A 23,559-nucleotide genomic window follows, 5' to 3' on the forward strand; every position below is an offset into this window, starting at 1 on the left:
GTTTGGTTTCTTTCAATTGTTAGATAACTAAGTGTGGTCTATCAGTAGATTCTAGTTCCGTGGGGGGGGGGGGGGGGGGGGGGGGGGGGGGGGGGGGAGGGGGTGCTGTAAAAGAAAGAAGCAAATATTTAAAGATTGATGTGTGTTGTGTCTGGTATCATGTCATAAAGTGACTTATAGAGATGACTCTTTATGGGGGGTATTAATAGAAATAGGTGATAATTATGAGGAGACATTCCTCAGCTATTTTCAGATCCAGCTTTGCTTGGCAAAATATTTCATTTTGATTATTGCATTTGCATTTACTTTGTGTTTTATTTGTTTCCATAGGAAGAAATAGATGATGATGATGATGATGCTGACCCAACATGGGTGAATCCAAGTGGAGTCAGCAGTGATGATTGTGATTCTGATGTCTTTCCATATCGCTTACCGCGTACATCCAGAGCAGCTCATCCATATGAGGCTAATACTAGTCAACCTGGCTTTACACATAGGTCAGAATCAGAAAACTATGCTGGAAATCAAGAGATGGACATACCGTGTACATCCAGAGCAGATCATCCATATGAGGCTAATACTAGTCAACCTGGCTTTACACATAGGTCAGAATCAGAAAACTATGCTGGAAATCAAGAGATGGACATACCTTGTACATCCAGAGCAGATCATCCATATGAGCCCAATACCAGTCAACCTGAATCAGAAAACCATGCTGGAAATCAAGAGATGGACATGGCAGAGAAACCTCAGGATATCAAGGTTCTAACAGCAAATAATGCAACTGGAAGGAAGTGGGACAAACGTCACTTTTGTGTCTTTTGTGAAAAAGACACACCAAAATTTGCCCGACACATTGAAATGCATCATTCCAATGAAATTGAAGTGAAAAGAATCATGGCACATCCAAAGAAGTCAAAGAATAGGCATAATTTACTTGAGATTTTGCGCAATAAGGGCAACCATTCTCATAATCTTCAAGTTCTAAGAGAAGGAAAGGGTCTGATCATTCCTTACAAACGACCAACATATGAAACAGCAGTGAAAGACTTCTTGCCTTGTACTCAGTGTTTTGGATGGTTCATTAGGAGTGACCTATGGAAACACAGAAAGAAGTGTGTTGGAAGCGAAATAAAGGAATCTGGAAGTTTTCAGTCTCAATGTTCCATGATGCTGCCAATGCCAAAAGAAGTGCCTGTAAGACTTCGGGATGAGGTCTTCCGTCGAATGACTCATGATGATGTTAGTTTGGCAGTGCGGCATGATGATTTAATCATAAAGCTAGGTGCACAACTTCTGTCAAAGTTCCAGGATTCAGAAAACCATTACAACTATGTTGGACAAAAGTTGAGGGAAATGGGTCGGCTACTCCTTCAAATGAGATCTATAAGACCAGGCATCAACTGCTTGTCTGAGACCATTGACCCACAGGTGTTTGATGATGTGGTCAGAGCTGTCAACAATATAGCAGGCTTGGATGAAAGCTCAGGGAAGTATAAGACACCTTCACTAGCGCTGAAAGTAGGACACTCACTCAAAAAGTGTGCCAGGATTCTTATGGCTGATGCACTGAAAAAAATGGACACAAGTCAGAAAGAAAAGGCTGAACAGTTTGGTGAACTGTGCTCTATTGAATGGGCTGAGAAAGTTTCAACAGGTGCCCTCAAGACTCTGTACGCAGCAAAGAGGAACAGACCAACAATAATTCCTTTGTCATCTGACATACAAAAGGTGCACAAGACCATCCAGGGCCAGGTGCAGGAGTCAATGGCACACATCACAGCAGGTTCTGTAAGCAGGGAAGATTTCTCCAAGTTGGGTCAAGCTATGCTTGCCCAGACTGTCCTGTTTAATAGGAAGCGTAGTGGAGAGGTGGAAAGGATGACAGTAGAAAACTACAAAAAACGTACTGGAGAAGTCAACAAAGACGTTCTACAGGGCCTCAACAAGCTTGAAAAGGAGCTTTGCAAGAAACTGTCAAGAGTTGAAATACCCGGAAAGAGAGGGAGAACAGTTCCTGTGGTTCTGACGAAGGGAATGAAAGAAGCACTTGATGTTTTGGCAGATGAAAACGTTAGGCAAGATGCTGGAGTCCTAGAGTCCAATATGTACCTGTTTGCACGCCCAGGTTGTACCACACCGTATAGGGGTTGTGATGCTGTGAGAAAGTGTGCTCAGTCGTCTGGAGCAGAACATCCAGAAAACATCACATCCACTCAGCTGAGGAAACATGTGGCGACCATGTCCCAGATATTATGTCTGAAGGACAATGAACTGGATGTACTCGCCACCTTTATGGGCCACAACATTCAAGTACATAGAGAATTTTATAGATTGCCCGAGAACACACTACAGGTAGCTAAGATCGCAAAAATACTGCTGCTAATGGAAAAGGGACAGATGAGCGAGTGTTCTGGGATGTCCTTGGACAGTATCAATGTCAATCTTAATGGTGAGTACAAGTATTCTTAAACATCTTTATTCCAAAACACTTTTCATTCTGATATACGAGTACAACATTAATCCACAGAGGCTTATTCATATATGCTGGAAGTATACATTCACCCGCATGTTCCTAGAGTTGTGGTAGTACAGCCCAGTGTAGTGAAAAAAATATCCTGGTTCATTCGATGAGGAAAAGGGAGGGGGAAGGTATCTAGAAACCCATGGAATGATTTTTGATCCAGTTTAGTTCTTTAGATCTATTGACAGTCACAGTAACACAGAGGTACAAATTTCAATGTCTGGGAGTATGACATCTTTTTAAGACATTGTACAGGAAATGATCACACCCACTTTTCGAAAGAGTGCTGAAAGGCAGTGTTTTAGTATTTTTCTTGTAAAATATGCATAGAAGAAAAACATACGTGAGAGAGAGAGGTGTGCCACTTTTGTTTCTCATTCCCACTCAGTTTCTTCGACTCTTTTTTCCTGTAGTAGCGTTGCAGCTCATCGCAGATATGTTGATTCAGTTGCATTTGTTGCTGAGCTTGTTGTTGTCTGTACTGGCTGATCTGACTCGGTTCAACATAGTCCATCAAGTCAAGACTCTCCTTGATCTTCCTGAAGAGTTCATACTTCTCACACCCTTGAACCAGAATGTAGAACGTCTCTTTGTCCTTCTTCGCCTTCTTTGAGAAAGATGTAACGCCCACCACTAATGTCACTTTGCTCCAACCTCTCGAGGGGTTTACTATTTCTTCTGAGGTGCTTTGGACCTCTCAAAGGCTTTCTCTTCCGTTTTCCAATCCCTCCCTGGGCAAGCGCACACCCTGACATCCAACACCTGACGTCCAAGGATATTCCCACTCTTGTTGTCTAGTGTGGAGACCAGCTGGATCTTTCTCCTGTTGAGCCCACCTACACATGATGTAAAACATTTGAAGGTGAAGAGGTACTTGGAGTACTCTGTGCCCACTTGAGGTGCGGTGTATAGGGCCACAAGGCTGTGACGTCCAGAGGAGAAATCTGTATAGTAGGCTGTTGAGGGATCATTTAACATAATTAGAATGACAGCTACTGAAAGTGCCACATACCGGAGAATTGTGCTTTAAGTAGGTCAACCTTTCTGAAGTCAACTGTCTTTCTAAAATTTGAAACATTGGACAAACCCCCTCTCCCAAGTCTCTCATCTCTCTATTTTCACTGCAGAGTCGTGTGAAGAAGACGATGCCCCTGATGGAGATGTTCAAGAAGATGACCAGTCAAGTAGACGTAAGTTTATTTAATGGGCAATTCCACGATAACACTGTGACACTTTTGATTAGATTTTCACTCAATAAATGTAAATAATAAACAAACAGTGAGACTTGAGAACAAAGTTTTATTGTGTATCTATGACTATCATCACAAGCAACTTTGAAAAGAAAAGAATGAATAAAACTTCACAGTGATAAATGAGTTATGAGCTATTAATTAGTACCATAACACCATGACGCAAAATGGACATGGATATTTGCGCACTTGATTTTCTGTCCAAACTCTGTGAAGTTAATGAACATTTTGAAAACATGGTAATGTTGAATGGGTGTATCAGAGACTCAATGACAATAACCAAGTAGAACCCAGTGAAAGAAAATTTTGATTGACAGTAGAATTGTGACTTAGATTATAACTAAGTGCACAGTAATACCGTGACTGTAACAACGTGACTTCAACAAAGTGTGTACAAACTGTATGTAAAATCTTATTGTCGTACTCACAACTCATATATTTTTCCCTGTAGGTAGTTAGAAGCAATCATTTACAGTGAATGTTTGACATAGCTGTGTAACACGTCAAGATAAAACAAGACATGATTGAAATTATAAATCACTAATAAAAAAACAAAATAAGGTAAACTTTGAACTGTAACACTGACACTTTGATTAGATTTTCACTCCATAACTGTATTAAAATAATAAACAATCAGTAAGACTTGAGAACAATGTTTTATTGTGTATCTATGACTATCATCACAAGCAACTTTGAAAAGAAAAGAATGAATAAAACTTCACAGTGATAAATGAGTTATGAGCTATTAATTAGAACCATAACACCGTGACGCAAAATGGACATGGATTTTTGCGCACTTGATTTTCTGTCCAAATCTGTGAAGTTAATGAACATTTAGAAAACTGGTAATGTTGAATGGGTGTATCAGAGACTCAATGACAATAACCAAGTAGAACCCAGTGGAAAGAATTAATTGACAGTAGAATTATGACATAGATTATAAATACATGTTCTGTAACACAGTGACTGTGACACCATGAGTTCTGAAAAGTGTGTACAAAACGTATGTACAATCTTATTGTCATATTCACAACTAATACATTTTCCCCTGTAGTTAGTAAGTAGCGATCAATTACAGTGAATGTTTGACATAGCTGTGTAGCACTCCAAGATTTAAAACATGACATGAATGAAATCATAATCCACTTATAAGAATAACAAAATAAGTAAAACTATGCACTGTAACACTTGTAAAATATGCATAGAAGAAAAACGGACGAGAGAGAGAGAGGTGTGCCACTGTTGTTTCTCATTCCCACCCAGTGTCTTCGACTTATTTTCCTGTAGTAACGTTGCAGCTCATCGCAGATATGTTGATTCAGTTGCATTTGTTGCTGAGCTTGTTGTTGTCTGTACTGGCTGATCTGACTCGGTTCAACATAGTCCATCAAGTCAAGACTCTCCTTGATCTTCCTGAAGAGTTCATACTTCTCACACCCTTGAACCAGAATGTAGAACGTCTCTTTGTCCTTCTTCGCCTTCTTTGAGAAAGATGTAACGCCCACCACTAATGTCACTTTGCTCCAACCTCTCGAGGGGTTTCTTCTGAGGTGCTTTGGACCTCTCAAAGGCTTTCTCTTCCGTTTTCCAATCCCTCCCTGGGCAAGCGCATACCCTGACATCCAACACATGACGTCCAAGGATATTCCCACTCTTGTTGTCTAGTGTGAAGACCAGCTGGATCTTTCTCCTGTTGAGCCCACCTACACATGATGTAAAACATTTGAAGGTGAAGAGGTACTTGGAGTACTCTGTGCCCACTTGAGGTGCGGTGTATAGGGCCACAAGGCTGTGACGTCCAGAGGAGAAATCTGTATAGTAGGCTGTTGAGGGATCATTTAACATAATTAGAATGACAGCTACTGAAAGTGCCACATACCGGAGAATTGTGCTTTAAGTAGGTCAACCTTTCTGAAGTCAACTGTCTTTCTAAAATTTGAAACATTGGACAAACCCCCTCTCCCAAGTCTCTCATCTCTCTATTTTCACTGCAGAGTCGTGTGAAGAAGACGATGCCCCTGATGGAGATGTTCAAGAAGATGACCAGTCAAGTAGACGTAAGTTTATTTAATGTATCTTAGAGTTACACCTTGTTTGCACACCATCCTATTACTGATATTCAGTTACTTTTATATTTATATTGCATCTGGCATCATTTCTTTTTTTTAAACAACTGTGTCCTCATGATATTCAAATTAAAAGAAGTTAAATGTACCTAGAAATACATCTACTGACATCACAGATATTTAACTGGTTAGTGTAGTGTTTGGTCAGTAATCCATATCTCAAGGTTTCTCAAAGGAATTTGTGTCTTCCAAACTTCTTTATTATATATTCTACTTCATTTTTTGCCAATAAAGTATTTCATGAAAACATTGTACTTCATGAAAATATGGGTGTATGGTGGGTATCCCTATGTCTACATGTAACATATCATAAGCTGAAATTGAGTAAACATGTTATTAGTAATGTGTCATGCTTAATCTTATTTTGCTCTTTCTGTTATCTTGAAGAATGTATGCATGGCCTAAATTTTGTATGCCTTCGCCCACCAAAGGTGGGTGCTGGAGGGATTATGTTTTCGGGTTGTCCGTCCGTCAGTCTGCTGTCTGTCCGTCCGTCGCGTTTTTGTTCTCGTGATGACTTCAGAACCATTTGACGAATCAACTCCAAACTAGGCTCATGTATGCATATGGGAGGAACAATGATCTGATTAGATGAGTGGGTCTCAAGGTCAAAGGTCAAAGGTCATAGAAGTCATATACATAAAAATGGGTTGTTCTCACAATAAGTTAACCATTTGACGGATCAACTTCAAACTTGGCTCATGTATGCATATGGGGAGGAACAATGGTCTGATTAGATTTGAAAGTCATGAGGTTAAAGGTCAAGGTCATAGATGTCACTGTATACATGAAAATTGCCCTTTCTCACGATAATTTAAGAACCATTCGATGGATCATCGTCATATATGGCTGACACGGTGTCATTTGAATAAGACCAATTTCCTACTTTAAATGTATCCTGATACATTTCCCATAATTAAAAGTGATATTCATGCACACTGGAGTGGTATGGTGCCATGGTATATTATTTGTAGTAATCTCAGATATTAAATGCAATAAACAGCATTAAGTTGTGTGGAGTGATTTAGTTGGCTATAAGATTGTACTTTGTGTTGCAACTATTTTTTTTTTCTAGAGCCCTCAGATGAGAGGGATGGAACTAAGTTAAGCAAGAGCCATGGAATTGGAAAGAGATCAAGAGGTAACTATTAGTACATATTTTTCTGATGGTCCTATTTCAACTTGGAAAAAGTTAAAAGCAAAGAACATGTATTTAGAAAGTTTAATAGAAAAGTACGAATGAATACAAAGTAGTCCAATTAATATCTGGGGGAGGGGAAATGCTTTTTCATTGGCTTTTAAAAGAGGTGCAAAAAAAGGCACAATAGAGAAAGAAAAAGAAGAACGGAAGAGAAGTTATAAATTCAACAATGGAATGTCCTCCTTTGTATAGGTGAAAAATGTCTGTGTCATATTTGCAGTTTTGATGCCCTCATACTTTGTGCGAACAAGCACTGTGTTTTTTCTTTGCTGTTTAATGTCCTCATACATTTATGGCAACAATTTCTGTGTTACATTTCTGTGTAAGGTCCTCGTACATTTATGCATACTAGTTCTGTGTTTCATATGTAACATTAATCCAAACAAGAACTGTTATTTTTGCAATGTAATATCCTCATGCATCTATGGAAATAAGTTCTGTGTTACATTTCTGTGTAAGGTCCTCGTACATTTATGCATACTAGTTCTGTGTTTCATATGTAACATTAATCCAAACAAGAACTGTTATTTTTGCGTTGTAATGTCCTCATACATTTATTGAAATAAGTTCTGTGTTACATTCACAGATGAATGTCCTCACAAAGTTGTTCAGTAAAGTACTGTACTACATTAGGAATACAGAATTTCTACACAGACACATGAAATTTTGTCCCAAATATTTCTCTCGCCTGCATAGTAGAAGCGAGACATAGGCGCCGTTTTTAAATGGCGGCGTCATCGACATAAAAAAACCTAACCTAAGGTTAAGTTTTCGAATTTTTAACATAATTTAGAAAGTATGCACATGCACATTCTATACAACTTTTAGGGATATTAAAGAATTTGTGTGATATTTCCATGTCACAAAGTCAAGAATGTTGCCATGAATTGCATAATGCAGGGGAGACTGCCAGTTGCACTCCACTTGTGCTAATTTATATGATTTTTTTTTTTTTTTTAATACCACAGCCAAACTAAATTTGAAGGAGGTGTATAGGGATCAGCGTGTGGTTGGTCGGCTGGTCCGTCCGATGCAAATCTTCTTCCTCAGTTTCTGGGCAATGCTCATAAAATTTGGCACACACATTGGTCTTATGGTGAAGATATGCAAGACCTCTTTTTTGAATGTGTCAGAAACTGCATTGCCATGGTAACGGCATATGGCAATAAATCAGGTAGAAATATTGCGGATCGAACTACTTCCTAATTTTTCAAGCAAGACGTCATGTTTTAATGTGTTGGAAACTGCATTGCCATGGTAAATTAATGTAGGATATTAATGGGTTGTTTTTTTCTTCCCAGAGCTCTCAGATGAGAGCGATGGACCGTGTGGGACTATGAAGCCAAGCAGGAGCCATCCTGTTGCAAAGAGATCAAAAGGTAACCATTACATGTAGTTCATATTTTGCTGGTAGTCCTATTTTAAGGGGGTGTATTTACTTATCTCTCGGTCAACCCAAAGGTGGTGCCAGAGAAATTGTTTTTAGGTTGTCCATCCATAGATCCATCAGCTTAACCTAATCTCAAGAACTGTTTGAGATTAAAACTTTGAACCTGTTCAAAGCATGTATCACCCTGGGAAGAAAATCTGGAGATCTAGAGTATGAAGGTTAAAGGTCACAGGTCAAATTTAAAGAAATTTCAGGTTATAGCTTCTTTAACCCGTTGCCTATGGGAACCGGGTGGGCCCTGTACAAAGTCTATGGGGATTTACAGAATATAGTAGTGAATGGGTTAATATGATATGTCAAGGTAGTGAAGAGTCAAGACAACATACCTGTCGCACTATGTTCAGGTTTATAATTCTATCACAGTTAAGTTACGTGTGAATACACAGAAAGTTGACTCAGACGTGAATCCATTTTGTTTGTATTAATCTTGAAGACCTTATTGGAAGCAAAAATTTGAATTGACAAATTAAACACTAATGGAATGCTTGTAAGCTACAAAATACAACAATGCAAGTTTCATGCATTTTCACGGATTGCCAGCCGAGTATTTACTTTAGAACTCAAATTCACAAGCTCTGAAGATGGGCTGTATTGCATTGTACATCAGCCAGAATTCTCTGACATCGTCTCATGAGAACTAAGGTGTGATTACTTGCGTTAGTATTGTGTTTGTTTACTAGCCGGTTTCACGCAACTTGCTACAACCAATGACGTCACAGGCTTTGGAAAGGAAAAGACGACTGGTTTTTGCCATTTCTGGTCGCTAGGAGGTGCATATGAAAATTGTGACTGTAATTAACATATTTGAGCATTATAGATAAATTTCTTCTTACATTTAAGTTCTTTAGCTCACAAGCTTTCTATTGATTTATAATAAGCCATTCTTTGAGGTTCTACTATAAAAAATTCAAATTCTTGATGTGGAAAATAAAAAATAATCCATTTTTTCAATGTAAAACCAATGTAATCACAGCCTTGCTCTCTCATGACATGATGTCAGATAATTCTTCTTCTTCTTCTTCTTCTTGGTAAGCCCACGTCCTTCACTGGAACATGTGAGGGGTGCAATGAAGCCTATATTTGAAGCTCGCATATTTTAGTGTTGCTGAAGCAAAATGCTCAGCTGGTAAGCGGTGAAAATGCACGAAACTTTCATTGTTGTATTCTACTTCTTAGCTTTCTACTGATTGGTTTTGCTTCTGAAATGGTCTTTAAAGAATACTGCATGGACAAATTACCGCCATTTATTTTGATTCTTTTACCAAGCTTAAAATACACCACACTATTAGTAATTCAAGTGGGACAATATAGGGGTTTGAAAAAGGTCAAGTGAAAAAATGATGAAATAATACCTACCAACTGTACCTGTTTGACAGAGACAGTCCCTATTTCTCGGGTTAACAGGAAGAGCAAATTTCACCCTTCACAAACTTTTTTTGTAAAAAAAAAAAAATAGATAAAAATTTGTCCATAGTAATGTATAGGGAATTCAGGAATGTCCCAGTGTTTGACATTTTCTGAATCATTTGTCCCAGTTCCTTGGTTCCATGGTTTGCACGTACATATATGTGACATCTGTACATTACTAAGTAAAACAGATTTTGAAAAGTTTTCAATTTTAGTCGAATTTTTGCATCACATGTGGCTGTCCTGAAGTTATCAAATACGTACGTGAATTCTTTTCACTCACCTACAAAAGCTCTTCTTTTCTTTTTCTTTTTTTCAGCTGAACGTATTACCTGGACAACAGCCCAACAGCATGCTGTGGACACATTCTTCAAAACAAATTATAGGACTTTCAAAGTCCCAGGGAAAGTAGAATGCATTGAGTGTCAAGAGAAATATCCTGTACTTGCGAAACTACCCTGGACTAAGATTAAATACAGGGTTTATAACATTATCAAACAAAAGAAACTAAATTCTCATTGAATTCCTCTTAACTCAATGAGGAAAAGAATACAAGAGCTATATATGTACACACACAAAGATATGGGTCGCAATTATTAGGGATCACCATGATGAAAATCATAGCTGCAAGAAATGGTTATGTGTATAAACTTCCATTGAATTATCAAACCATGAACAAACATTCCATGCACAATTGCAAATGTTTTGCATGACTAATTGTATTTTCTAAGAAGGTGTGAAAAGAAACTCATCACATGACACTTGTGAAAGGTAAGATATCATAAATTCATTGCTGAAATAAAACAAACATCACAATTGTATCTATCCTTCCTAAGAAGTATGGAAGTTATTGACATTAGATCTGCATGTTATACCATGGACTGCAATGGATTATTTGTAATCAAAGAGAATGTGTGTGTGTTTGCATTTAATTTTTTTAACAAAGTGTATAAAGGAGGAAAGCGTCCACTTGTGCAGTATACTACATCCACATTTTATAGATGTATTGTGCATTACTTGAAGCGGACATGTTTTTGTAGCATATCTGATATCTGTCCTAAGTATATTTGTGTCAAAGGTCAAACAAAATATTCTATATTTGCCCATTATTTGTCAATAAGCAATCATTGCCTTCACAGGAAGTGAAGAGGAAATAGAAGAATAAGGCATTCACTTGATTAGATTTAGGGTGAAATTGGCCTGAGGTCAAAGGTCAAGGTCGGATCATGAAATTTATCCGTTTACGCGATAACTCAAGACTGGAACGAGCAAATTTCCCCAAACTTGGTGCAAGGATGAAGTGTGATGGGGCAATCACTTGAGTAGATTTGGGGTGAAATCGGCGAGAGATCAAAGGTCAAAGATCATGGTCAAATCAAGAAATTTATCCGTTTACATGATAACTCAAGACTGGTGGGAGCAAATTATCCCAAACTTGGTCCAAGGATGTTGTGTGATGGGGCAATCACATGATCAGATTTGGGTTGAAATCAGCATGAGGTCAAAGGTCAAAGGTCAAGGTCAAAGCAAGAAATTTATCCGTTTACATGATAACTCGAGACGGGAAGGAGCAAATTTCCCCAAACTTGGTCCAAGGATGAAGTGTGATAAGGCAATCATTTCATTAGCTTGTTAGTTAACTCAGCTGGAGGCCAAAGGTCAAATCATGAAATTTATCCTTCAATGCAATAACTTCAGACTGGAAAGAACAAATTTCCCCCAACCTGGTCCAAAATGATGAAGTGTGATGTGGTAATCACTTGATTAGCTTTTGAGTGAACTAGGCCAGAGGTCAAATTTCAAAGGTCTAGTGAAATGCTCAAATTTCACCCATTTTCCACATTTAAAGTGGCTCCATGTACTGTCCTGAAACTCTTTTTGTGAAAGCCCATTGTCTACAACATTGCACTGTTTGCATCGGACGCTAGGGAGCGTTGCTCAGGGAGACAAAATGTGTCAATACGATTAGGTTGTGAATTCAATTTTGTTTGTGTGTTATGCATGACGTGCATTTGATAGTTATAGGGACTACTTTTGAAATGTAGGAGAGCCCTTGTATTTGTTTTACTTTTTGACAATTCGTAGCTATTGTGTTTGTGTGTGTTACGATGGATATCGTATCGTTTTATAGTGGGATTTCTGGAATATAACCCGGATTTGGCTGGCATTACTGTTGGACTTGGTGGGGATGAAGTATAATGTTAATTCCCAAAATCTCAAAATGAGGCTGGGAATGCACTGGAGAAATACGGGCCAATTATTAGGAACAGTAGGGATTACCTTTTTACCTTTGCTTTTCTGTTAACCTCACAAAGAGACTGGGATGGATGCATTGGTAGCAGAGAGGGTTGGCCTTTGCATTATAAAATTTATCTGTATGTTGCAATAGTGGATTTTCATTTCTTAGTAGTTTACTAAGATATACGTCCCATTGCATGAGAGCTTACTGATATAATAACTTTGCCATTATATTAAGTACATGCACCATGGAAAAATTGATTTTGATTGCTTGCTGAGCTCTGTTACCATGGTAGTTACCATAATGGCAACGTTACCATGATAGTATTTATGCAACGGGACCCTGGAAAAAATCCATTGGGCATTACTGACATTATTTGTTCCTTTGTTTTGTTATGGTTTTTTTATTAGGGTGTGTAGAGGTACCGTAAAATAAATACTTATCAATTTCTTGGTGCTTAAAGAGACACTGTGTACAGTCATTGGGTAAATGCTATGAAGATGATGTGATTTGTTTGTTAGGGATACATGTAATGTGCAGATTTATGTAGGTAACTAAGGTTTGTGGTACAGGGAATCCAGAATTGTTGGGATCAGTTAGGTAGCACTTACATAACTTCTTTTTCTCCCTCTCTCTCTCTCTCTCATTTTTAGGTAGAGGGATAGAAGTTAAAGAACAGAACATTAGCCTTGCATAAGTTTAAAAGTGGATATATGCAACACTAATTTTTCCCCTTGTGTTGAACCAATTATATGTAGTTTGCACATGAGAAAGTATGCTTATGTACCAATGTAGTAATCTGTTTAACTTGTCATTTATAATTTCTATGCTAGAGATGAATATTAAAAAAAGAAAAATCGGCCCTAGAAGACAAAGATTCTAAAAATATTTTTTTGGTTGATTTATACTATGCTTTTTGAGTTCTTAAAATAAATCCTTGGTCGTGGACAACAAAAGCCATCACCTGGGCATTTTTTTTTTTTTTTTTACCCGATTTTTTGTAGTTGAAATTTAACGAAGTCCTTCTGTAAAGGGGGTTTTCAGGTTAAGTTACTTCTGTCCTTTCAAGTGAAATGAAGAGGTGATTTCTGGAGATTTTTGCATTCCATCAAGATTTTGTACATGTAAGAGAAAAGTTGTTTATACATTATGAATGCCTGACAGCATGTATGTCAAGTTCCTTCTTCCCTGTTGAGTTTTATTAAAAAAAAAATTGTTAGAAAACAATCTATATGAATATTTGTAGTGGATGAATTTGCTTGTATCTGAATTCTATAAGTAAAATGGAACCTTGTTATGATAATCTCCTTATGATAGCTAAAATTACCTAATGTAAAATGCATTTATATTACTGCTTTTTTGTTTTGTTTTTTGTTTTTTTTATAAAGAACTGGCCCAGGGCCTAAACGTACTTGATACACGTTACACAGAATGATTTTTTGTTCCTTTAAAGTATGGTTCCACCTTATTGAATTATTTCCTCATCTATTTGGCTTTTATTCTTTCTTTCAGAGGTGTTCCACTGTTAACTGAATCTCTGTCACTTGTCTGCTTGTCTCTACGAATAATTCTGAAACAGGCCAAAGCACAATAACTGTATTAAAATCTTAGTCTTATTGCTGTTCACTGGATTGCAGTAAGAATATTAATGATGATGATGTTAATGATAATAGCAATAATATTCAAGATTCAAGATTCATTTATTTCACTCATCAGTATAAAAATACATAAAAGTGCACAGTTGCACATGATGATCATACATAATTATAAAGTACATACAAATCTGAATGAGTGAGAATCGAGATGAAAGATCATAAGGAACTTGGCTGTTCGACCCCAAAGTCATAAAAATCATACCAGGATTTCTGGCATTTACAACACACACACACACACACACACACACAAAGATGAAGAGGGGCTGGGTTGCAGAGAGAAGAGAGAAAAGGAAGAGATAAGTGAAGATGAGAGAGAAAAATAGAGTTTGGAAAATTGAAGAGATTATAAAAATGATAAAAAGAAGAAGACCACTGTGTTGTTTGAGATAATAATAACAACAATAATAATAATCATAATAAAGATAATACCAAAAGTACTCTTTTCAAAAGATACGAAGTCCATGGTACACCAAAATAAACAAAACAGTACAATGAGAAATTTAAAAAGGGATTAGAAAAGATGCTTGTTTCCAGATACACGTACTTCTTGAATGTTGTGAGAGTTAATAAAACGAAACGTATGAGGACATTAAATTGTATAGGAAACACATACCGGGTTTGCAAAAGCTTTCGAGGACATTACATTGCAAAGGTAACACATATCAAGTTCGCGTAGACTTATAAGGACATTAAATTGTACAGGAAACACAAACCAAGTCTGCAGCAACGTATGAGGACCTTACATTGTACAGGTAATTTACACAGACCGAGTTTGCATGAATGTATGAGGACATTGCATTGTAAAGGTAACACAGATCATGTTTGCATAAACTTATGAGGACATTAAATTCTATTGGTAACACAGACCGGGTTTGCAAAAGCTATCGAGGACATTACACTGTATAGGTAACACAGATCAAGTTTGCATAAATGAATGAGGACAATGAGTTGCAAAAGTAGCACATTCCAGGTTTGCATAACTGTATGAGGACATTGCATTGCAAAGGTAACATAGATCAAGTTTGCGTAAACTTATGAGGACACTCAGTTGTATTGGGAACACAAAACGGGTTTGCATAAACGTATGAGGACATTTCATTGTATAGGTAACACAGACCAGGTTTGTAAAAACATTCGAGGACATTTCATTGCAAAGGTAGCACAGATCAAGTTTGCCTAGATGTACGAGGACACTACACTGTATCTATAACACACATATCCGATTTACAAAAGCGTTCGAGGACCTATCATATGCGTTTAAAAAGAACATTTGTATGAATATTTATGAATGTGCAACATTATTTTGGAAAGGAAACAAAGTACGTAGGAGGACGTACAATGTAAAAGTGATTTACCAAAGCCCTATTGCATTATAAGTTACGATTAAACACTCAACAATAAAATTACCGATCTTTAAAAAGTGAGGCATGTTGGAGATTTTACGACTCAAAAGGGGGGCATGTTCAAGGATATATTTTTCAAAAAAAGCGACCCATCTGAACGGCACAGGCCGGTATACAATATTAGGCGAGTGCTCCCCCTAAAGAATAATAATAATAAATGGACATTTCATTATGCTTTTCAATGTATAAATGCATAAACTGTAGCTATTGACCTTAGTCACAGAAATCTTATTTTGTTAGAATAGCAAGTTTTAATCAAACAGAACCCAGGTTTGCATTATAATGTCTGACAAATGTAATTGTGTGTGGTTGACCTCTGTCGAATGTTGAAACATAAAATGTTAACATCAGAGAAAGCTATCTCGGACGTATACCAAAACGAGAAATCATGTCCTCTGATGTATAGGTCTATGATTATTTTGTAAACTTAAAAAAACGCGCGTAATCTTGTGAGCGTCGTTAAAGGCATTCTTTTTTATTATGAGTCTTTTAACCGTATGACGATTGAGAGCTAAATAACATCTGTCCTCAAGAGGAGGTAGTTTGTCATGGTCCTCGGACATACTAGGCATGTACGTATGTGTGTGTGTGTGTGTGTGTGTGTGAGATGATGGGCAGTATAAGTTGGTAATGGATTTGTCTTTTGAATGGCATTTGTACCGTTTTTATGTTCATGTTACACCCAGAATGGGTTGATTTATGATTGATTTGAATGAAATCAATAAAATATCATTGAAAAACAACAAAAAAAAGTGTGTGTGTGTGTAATGGAAGAATGTGTTTATTATGTCAGTTTTTTGCGTATGTGTTTTTTAGCTGCGCGTGGGGAGGGATACCTAGTAAGCTGTTGCTTGCATAAACATTGATATTGATTTTATCAGCAGCTTTGAATTTGATGAGTTTGTTTGGCAGATTTGTATATGAATTCGGAGTGGAGCTTGCGTGCGGGCGGATGCTGCTTTTCTGCATACGGTCCATTATGTCTTATTTATCAACATTGGGAAATCGTTTCATTAGGAAGGATGTGGTATCGGTTCGGGTGTGCGTCGGTATGTGGGAAGGGGGTTACATTTCGTTATTGCAAAAGTTTGTTATTCTGAAGGCTCATTCGTCCGAAGGCTCATTCGTCCGAAGAGTCATTGTTCCGAAGGTTCGTTATTCCGAATTTCATTTTTGGATCAACGAACCACTAGGTATAGGGAATTGTGTGTTTCGGATAAATGAAGCCTCGGAAAAAACGAAACTTCGGAATACCGAACCTTCGTGTGTGTGTGTGTGTGTGTGTGTGTGTGTGTGTGTGTGTGTGTGTGTGTGTGTGTGTGTGTGTGTTTGTGTGTGTGTGTATGTATGTATTTGGGTCGGTGAATGTGGGTGTGGGATGATTTAGGTTTTGTTTAATCAGGGGTTGGTGGGTTGGGGATTGGATTTGAAGAAGGATAGTTATGAATGGTATGACGGATGTTGGTAGGATTTAATATTTAGGATAGATGTAGGCCCTAGATTTGTTTCGGTTTGGGAGGGGAAGGGGTGGTGGGTTTTTTTATGACTGATTTCATTCTAGATTTGTGTAATATATTTGTGTGTTTTTTTAATGTATATGCCCTTGAAAGTAAGAAGGTGTTACATGATCCAAACCAATATATTCAAGGAATATAGGTTTGGTAGGGCCCTATACATGTCAAAACTTTCTCGTGAAGAAATTATTAGTAGGGTTGGTCTATAATCAAGTTATCTATGTTGAAGTGAGATTATCTGTGGTATAAATTGACAAATGGATTTGCTTTTGTTTCGAATTGCCATTTGTAACTTTTTTTTTTGTTCATGTTGCACCCAGAATGGGTCGATTTATGAATGATTTGAATGAAATCAATAAATATCAAGGAAAAAAAGTGTTGAGTTGGTTTGTTTGCATTATGAGTTTTGTTTGAGTGTTTGTTGGTGTTTGTTTGTATTACGTATGTATTAGCGGTGTGCAATGGCAGTTCGTTTGTGCTAAAATCAAGTAACGATTGACAAATTTTTTTGCGGCGTGTGGAAATTATTCGCTCATGCATAAAGCATGCCAAACCTATTCTGGGACAAAGAATAGTGGTATGGACGTTCTAGTTTATAAGACTGATGGAAGAAAATGACTGCAGGGAAAAATGAACAAAGACAAATAACATTTTGGGAGGGTACCTCCCTCGTATGTATTTTCTCTCGGTCTCTCTCTCGCCTAGCCCGCCTCACCGCTGATATTTGGTTGACACACCCATACTATTTTTAGATCAACGCTGGTGTGAATTCTTTAAACACGTGCTCATACACTCTGAAGGCGTTTGTATTGCCACAGTAGCGCCACTATATTCAACATACACACGTAAGCATACAGGCACACGTATACACACAGACAAACAAACCACTACCACTATGTAACCACCACACATGCACAATTTCTACATATTATTATTGTATTATTATACTCCAAACACACAGACACACAGACACACAGACACACAGACACACAACAAATCATACACATCACATATCATGCAGCTCACAATACACACACACACACACACACACACACACACACACACACACACACACACACACCTTCACACACACGCACACATACGCATAACTTACCAGTCATACCCATCCCACCAGTCATACCCATCCCACCAAAGCTTAACACCGGAGGAACCACCCCGAGCCCGGGGCGACAATCCGTGACGGGGCGACAATCCGTGTCGCAACAAATTTTTTGCCAACACGGATTGTCGCCTTCGAGGTCAAAAACTGGGAACTGCACAAGCGTCACGGATTGTCGCCAGGCGACAATCCGTGACGGGGGCGACAATCCGTGCCGCCAGCGCCCGTCACGGATTGTCGCCCCGAGCAGGAGGCGACAATCCGTGTAGGGGCGACAATCCGTGTCGCAACAAGGGGGATGTTCCCCCTCCCGCGGTGAGAACTTTTTGCATTTTGATGTTGTAAATGGTGCAATTTGATGCATGTTTTTACGTGTTTTATCGATTTTAAACAGTCCCACTGGTTTATGGTAGCAGAATATTTTGATGTCGATTATTATTGAACAATTTGCGTTAAATGGTATCATCTAAATAAAATTCTTGTATTATTCTTCCACTGAATGTCATGAACGCGACCGAGCCCGAGCGAGCGGGAGCGAGCGGGGTTTAGGAGGGGGTGTCCCCCCTCCCACGTGAAAACTTTTTGCATTTTGATGTTGTAAATGGAGCAAGTTTATGCATGTTGGGAGTTTTATCGACTTGAAACAGTCCACTTGTTTAAGGTAGCAGAATATTTTGATGTAGATTACAATGAACAATTTGGCTGTAAAATGGTATTATTTGAATAAACTTATTGTATCAATTTTTCGATTTATAGTAATCATGAACGCTGTCTGTTAAGCAATTCAAACAAAAAAAGCAAGCACAAGAGGGTGTAGATAAGGGGCATTTTGCACACATTTTGTGGCATATTTTGAAAACTGTCTATGTTCAAAGTGTAACCACGGTCTGCTTGTATGCATAGGGGCGGGGGGGGGGGGGGGGGACGGGCGAGCAGGGAGAAGGCGTGAGCGAGTGCTAACATCACCCTTCCACTTTTTCTATCAAAAAACGCAAGAAATTTTTCCTCATTTCGGGAATCATTGGGTATCATATGTTTGCCCCTCCCCTCTTCCCCCTCCGCGCTCCCCGTCCTCCAGGATCGACGCACCTGCATACGAGGGTGCTTTTGCATTTTTAGAATTGCAGATGAAAATATCTCGTAAACACATAATATGATGTAATCTGGGAAAATTTCAATTCCAGAAGTGTATAATATTTTTTTTAGGGGGGGGGGGGACCCTCCGTTAATTGAAAGTATCTAGATATCTACTCCCACCCAAGGAACATTTGCATTTTTTTTTTTACTGAAGTAACAGACCTGGTGCACACTTTAAATGAAATATTTTAAAATCTGCCAATCTTAAGTGTATAAAGTATATAAGGACTGAACGGGGAGGGTATGGAATGGGTTAGGCCTATCCCCCTCTTACGCGAGGGAGATTTTTTTATTTTCAGAATTGAAATTCAGCCATCTTTTGGTGAATATTTTGACAGTTTTCTATCAAAAAGTAAAAACATTTCCACATCTTGGGAGTTACGAGGAGGAGCAAAATGATATGTTTGTCCCCAATACTTTTATGGGGGATCCATCCCCCTCCCCCTCCATTGACGCCTCTGCATATGAAAGAGCTTTTGTAAGTGAAAGATCTGCTGCACACTCTCTGATAAGATATTATTAAGGAAATACGTCAATTTCAAAAGTGTACAAAGTCAACCGAAAGGTACCCAGTAGCGGAGCTTTTGCATGACATTATTTATGATTGCAGTTCAACGATCCGGTGTATAGTTCTGGCGGTAATTGGACAATTTTCCGTGAAGAAAGTTCGAGATTTGTCCTCATCTCGGGAATTGCTTGGGGGACAACTATGATTTGTCTGCCCCCAACATTTCCGCAGGGGGGGGGGGGGCAAATGCCCCCCCCCCCCCCCCCCGATGGATTCGACGCCCCTGATCATCCCTGGGTATGCCCATAGATGTATCAGAGTCATCATCGTTTCAGGAATGATTCAGGAAATGGAGGGGTTTCTATTATGGCGGTATAGATTTTGTTATTGTTTGTTCGTTTTCTTACATAATTTGCAGATGGTCCCGAGTTGCTCGCGTCATAGTATGAAGCCTATGCTATTTGACGTTGTCAACGTCTGGACCATACCTTATGTCGATATTACTTTCTTCGCGAGCGAGCGAAGAGAGCGGGCGCTTGAGAAAATTATGTATACATCATCCTACGAAATAGAATACTGTTCAGCTCTTTTACCTGTCTGAAGGCGGGTGTACGAACGTCATGCAATGTGCCAAAATTGATACAATCACATTTCTGCTTCCTCCATTTTTTCCCTCAAATTTCGGAGGGGGGGGGGGGGATGATTGTACAGGCCATCCCCCTCCTCCATTTGAGGGGCTGGGGGATATATCCCCCCATCCCCCCCCCCCCCCCCGAATTTACGCCCATGGTGATTAGGGTTTCTCAAAGAGTCCTGTTTCATTTCTTAAAAATCCCTGTCCATGCTCATCACTTTCAACTCCAATATTTTTAGAAGGGATAACGCTACTGCTTTGAAAGTTGGCATTGATCATCAACAGAATGTGTTGATAAAGCATGCATAAATTCAGCTTAATCCAATAATCCCTTCATTGTTGTTGTTCTGGTGGTTTATCATCATGTTATTTTGTTCCATTCATCGCACAGCTAGCACGCTTGGTAGAGATTAGGCGCTTGAATAGTCCCTGTTCTTCAGAGCCTCTTTTCTCAGTACACACTCATCAAGAGTGTGTAAATTCTTTCCAATATTTCGATAGGCTAGAACAGTCTATTTGGATTGAGTTATATATCATTTTAAAGCTTAGAGTCTGCTCTTTCAGTATCTGACCATAACTAAAAATCTATGTCTGGCGACTTTTTGTTCGTTTTGTGGTGCAGGGTCACACACACACACACACACACACACACACACACACACACAAACAACAAAGTTCATGCTGTATTCACCAACGGTTTATTTCTTCACATATAGTGTGAAGAAATAAACCGTTGGTGAATACAGCATGAACTTTGTTGCAGCTTTGTTACTTATATGCCAACACGTGGACTACCTTATATATATATATATATATATATATATATATATCACAAAATGTATCAAGTGAAAGAGAAAACATTGTGCACAGTGTGTTTTAATGCCCAAAAAGTGCCTATTACTAAAAATATCAGATACTTCGGTTTTTCTTTAGCGGACAGTATTGTAAATCATGCAATGCAGAGTGTCCAGAAAAAAAAAGACAAAACAAAACGGAAACGAAACCACGTTCCTTTGTAGCTTTTATCGATCGAATTCTTACTTTTTCTTTATGAAATGCACATGAATGGAAACGTAAGCTTCTCATCTTTCATTTGATGTACAATTCAATGTTCAATATAGTCAGGTGGCTTAATGAAACTACCGTTACACAGCGGGGGTGGGGGGGGGGGGGAGGAGCTGCGAACTGTGTGTGGGGGGGGGGGTGGGTGTTCAAGGGTCAGTGATCTCCCATCCCCCCCCCCTCCCTTGACATTAAAAAACGTTCCAAGCCCCTTTGATATTATTAAACTGTTATTAAACTGGGAATATTAGGGACATACATCATACTGTGACACCTCATCAACATTTTCTCTTCATAAATTGGTAGTTAATTGTTCTTATGTATTTTCTTAAAATTGTGATTTCTAACTTTTTATGTATACCTGCAATTATCTAAAGGGATAATTGACCTGGTTATGTACAAACATTTTCTTGAATAAAGAAATGATTCAATCAAAACCATGGCACCTCCATGTTTGAAGATTGGGTTCATGTTTTCCAATTCCATGAAAAATGGAAAAAAAAAGTACAACCTCTTTTTTGTTACTTTACTCCCCCAGATACATAGATACGGTGTTATTCTCGCGACATTAAACTTTCGTGACTTAGTGCCGACCCAGGACGGTCTTTTTCGCAGGCATGAAAATTCCGCGAATTGCCACTGGCATCAAATGCATTGTTTAGAATCGCGCGCATTTTGCTTTCGCGAATATTAGCTCCTTCCGAAATTTGCGAAAGTTTCATGTCCGCGAAATTTTCTGCAAAATGAAATTCAGCATTCATACCATGAAAATAAAAAAAAAAAAGATACAGGGGGCTCCTACACAAATATCAATGAGTAGGTCCTGAGGGGTCATCTCTTCAAATTTGGTGCTTTTATCTGCAGTTTAACGGTAATATCAAAATTTGACGTTAAGCGACCTGACTGTAATTCAAGACACAAGACAGAATTAGAACAATGGACAGTGGTGCTACCAATTTTTCAGTTTTACGCGCAAATGGTGAATTAAGTTGTTGAGTGAATTCTTTAAACTTTTGTCGATATGGTTTCGAAAAACAAAGATCATAACCCAAACATCCATATTTTTTTTTTCCTTTCATGTGAGACCTTGTGCGTCAAATATTGATATAAGTATGCCAGGTGGTAACAATGTATTAATAGGAGAAATTTACAAGCCCCCAAACTGAAAAAAATCTGAGTTCATCTCAATTTCAGAAATTATTTTAGATTCGCCCTATTTCCGCAACAAACACGTGTATTAATGGGCGATTTTAATTTAGACTTACTTGATTATGGTAGGCCACAAACACGTGATTTTTTGATACTATGGTATCATCCTCTTTCACTCCTTGTATTACCAAGCCAACAAGATTATTTGGAGCCTCCGCAACACTGATCGATAACATATTTTCAAACAGCCATGATTATGTTGATCAATGTATCGTTGTTACGGACATATCAGATCAATTTCCCGTTATAGTTTCTTCCATTTCTGCTATACCTGAATCGCATAAATAAAAAGGTGTGTAAAAATGTATCGCAATCACGGGTATTCTCCGATCATAATATACACCTGTCAAACAAAGTTTATCCGAAATTGATTGGAATGAGGTTTTTAACTCTACTGATCCGAATGATGCGTATGACAGATTTATGAACATTTTGGTACCTTTATATCACTCGCATTTCCCTTTGAGAAATCAAAGAGGAAACTACGAAACAGTTCCGCGCTCACCTTGGATAACAAAAGCTCTACTTAGATCCATAAACAGGAAAAATGCTTTGTTTTACAGATATAAATCACGTAATACAGCTTTGAATAAATCGAAGTATATTAAATATCGGAACACTCTTACATCCCTGTTACGTAAAGCAAAAAAAAAAATATATATATTTTTGTTCTTTGTCTGAACAGCACAAGTCAGACGCAAAATCCTCTTGACATGTAATAAAAATGTTATTCATAAACGTGTAAATAAGGGTATTATTGATAATATCCTTTGTGAAGGGAAAAATTTAACGGATGACACTGGATGATGTGGAAATTGCGGAAGCATTTAACTCTTTTTTTATTTGTTAATATTGGTCCGAATCTGGCCCGCAATATTTCATCTGCACACAGATCCTGTCATTCATATCTACTGAATTCCAATCCTCAGTCTTTATTTTTTCTCCCGGTACTTGAAGCAGAGGTCTTAGATATTGTCAATTCTTTTAGCCCCAAGAAGAGTACAGGTCATGATGGGATTTTTAATCACCTCATGAAGTGTATTGTAAATGAAATACTATCACCATTAATTCACATTTTGAATTTATATTTATTAAGAGGTATTGTGCTCACTAAAATGAA

The 23,559-nt window shown here is 38.2% G+C and overlaps 1 protein-coding gene and 1 long non-coding RNA gene across 2 annotated transcripts; both read left to right on the top strand.

The window, feature by feature from the left end:
* The first annotated feature begins 1,170 nt into the window (after nucleotides 1-1,170).
* Nucleotides 1,171-2,472, top strand: LOC139718545 (uncharacterized). The gene has a single exon (XM_071630014.1). It carries the CDS (start codon nucleotides 1,171-1,173, stop codon nucleotides 2,470-2,472), a length of 1,302 nt encoding a protein of 433 aa, XP_071486115.1.
* Nucleotides 2,473-5,092: 2,620 nt separating this feature from the next.
* On the top strand, nucleotides 5,093-8,685 carry LOC139718554 (uncharacterized). The gene is made up of 3 exons (XR_011710039.1): nucleotides 5,093-5,831; nucleotides 6,976-7,041; nucleotides 8,403-8,685. It is a non-coding gene; the product is annotated as an uncharacterized lncRNA (long non-coding RNA).
* The last annotated feature ends 14,874 nt before the right edge of the window (nucleotides 8,686-23,559 follow it).

The sequence above is a fragment of the Diadema antillarum genome, unplaced genomic scaffold (assembly GCF_040938485.1).
Source record: "Diadema antillarum isolate AM-2024a unplaced genomic scaffold, OU_Dant_1.0 scf00000096, whole genome shotgun sequence".
Classification (NCBI taxonomy): Eukaryota; Metazoa; Echinodermata; class Echinoidea; order Diadematoida; family Diadematidae; genus Diadema; species Diadema antillarum.

Coding starts and splice junctions, on each gene's coding strand:
- LOC139718545 (XM_071630014.1), top strand. CDS start 1,171: ATGCTGCCAATGCCAAAAGAAGTGCCTGTAAGACTTCGGGATGAGGTC.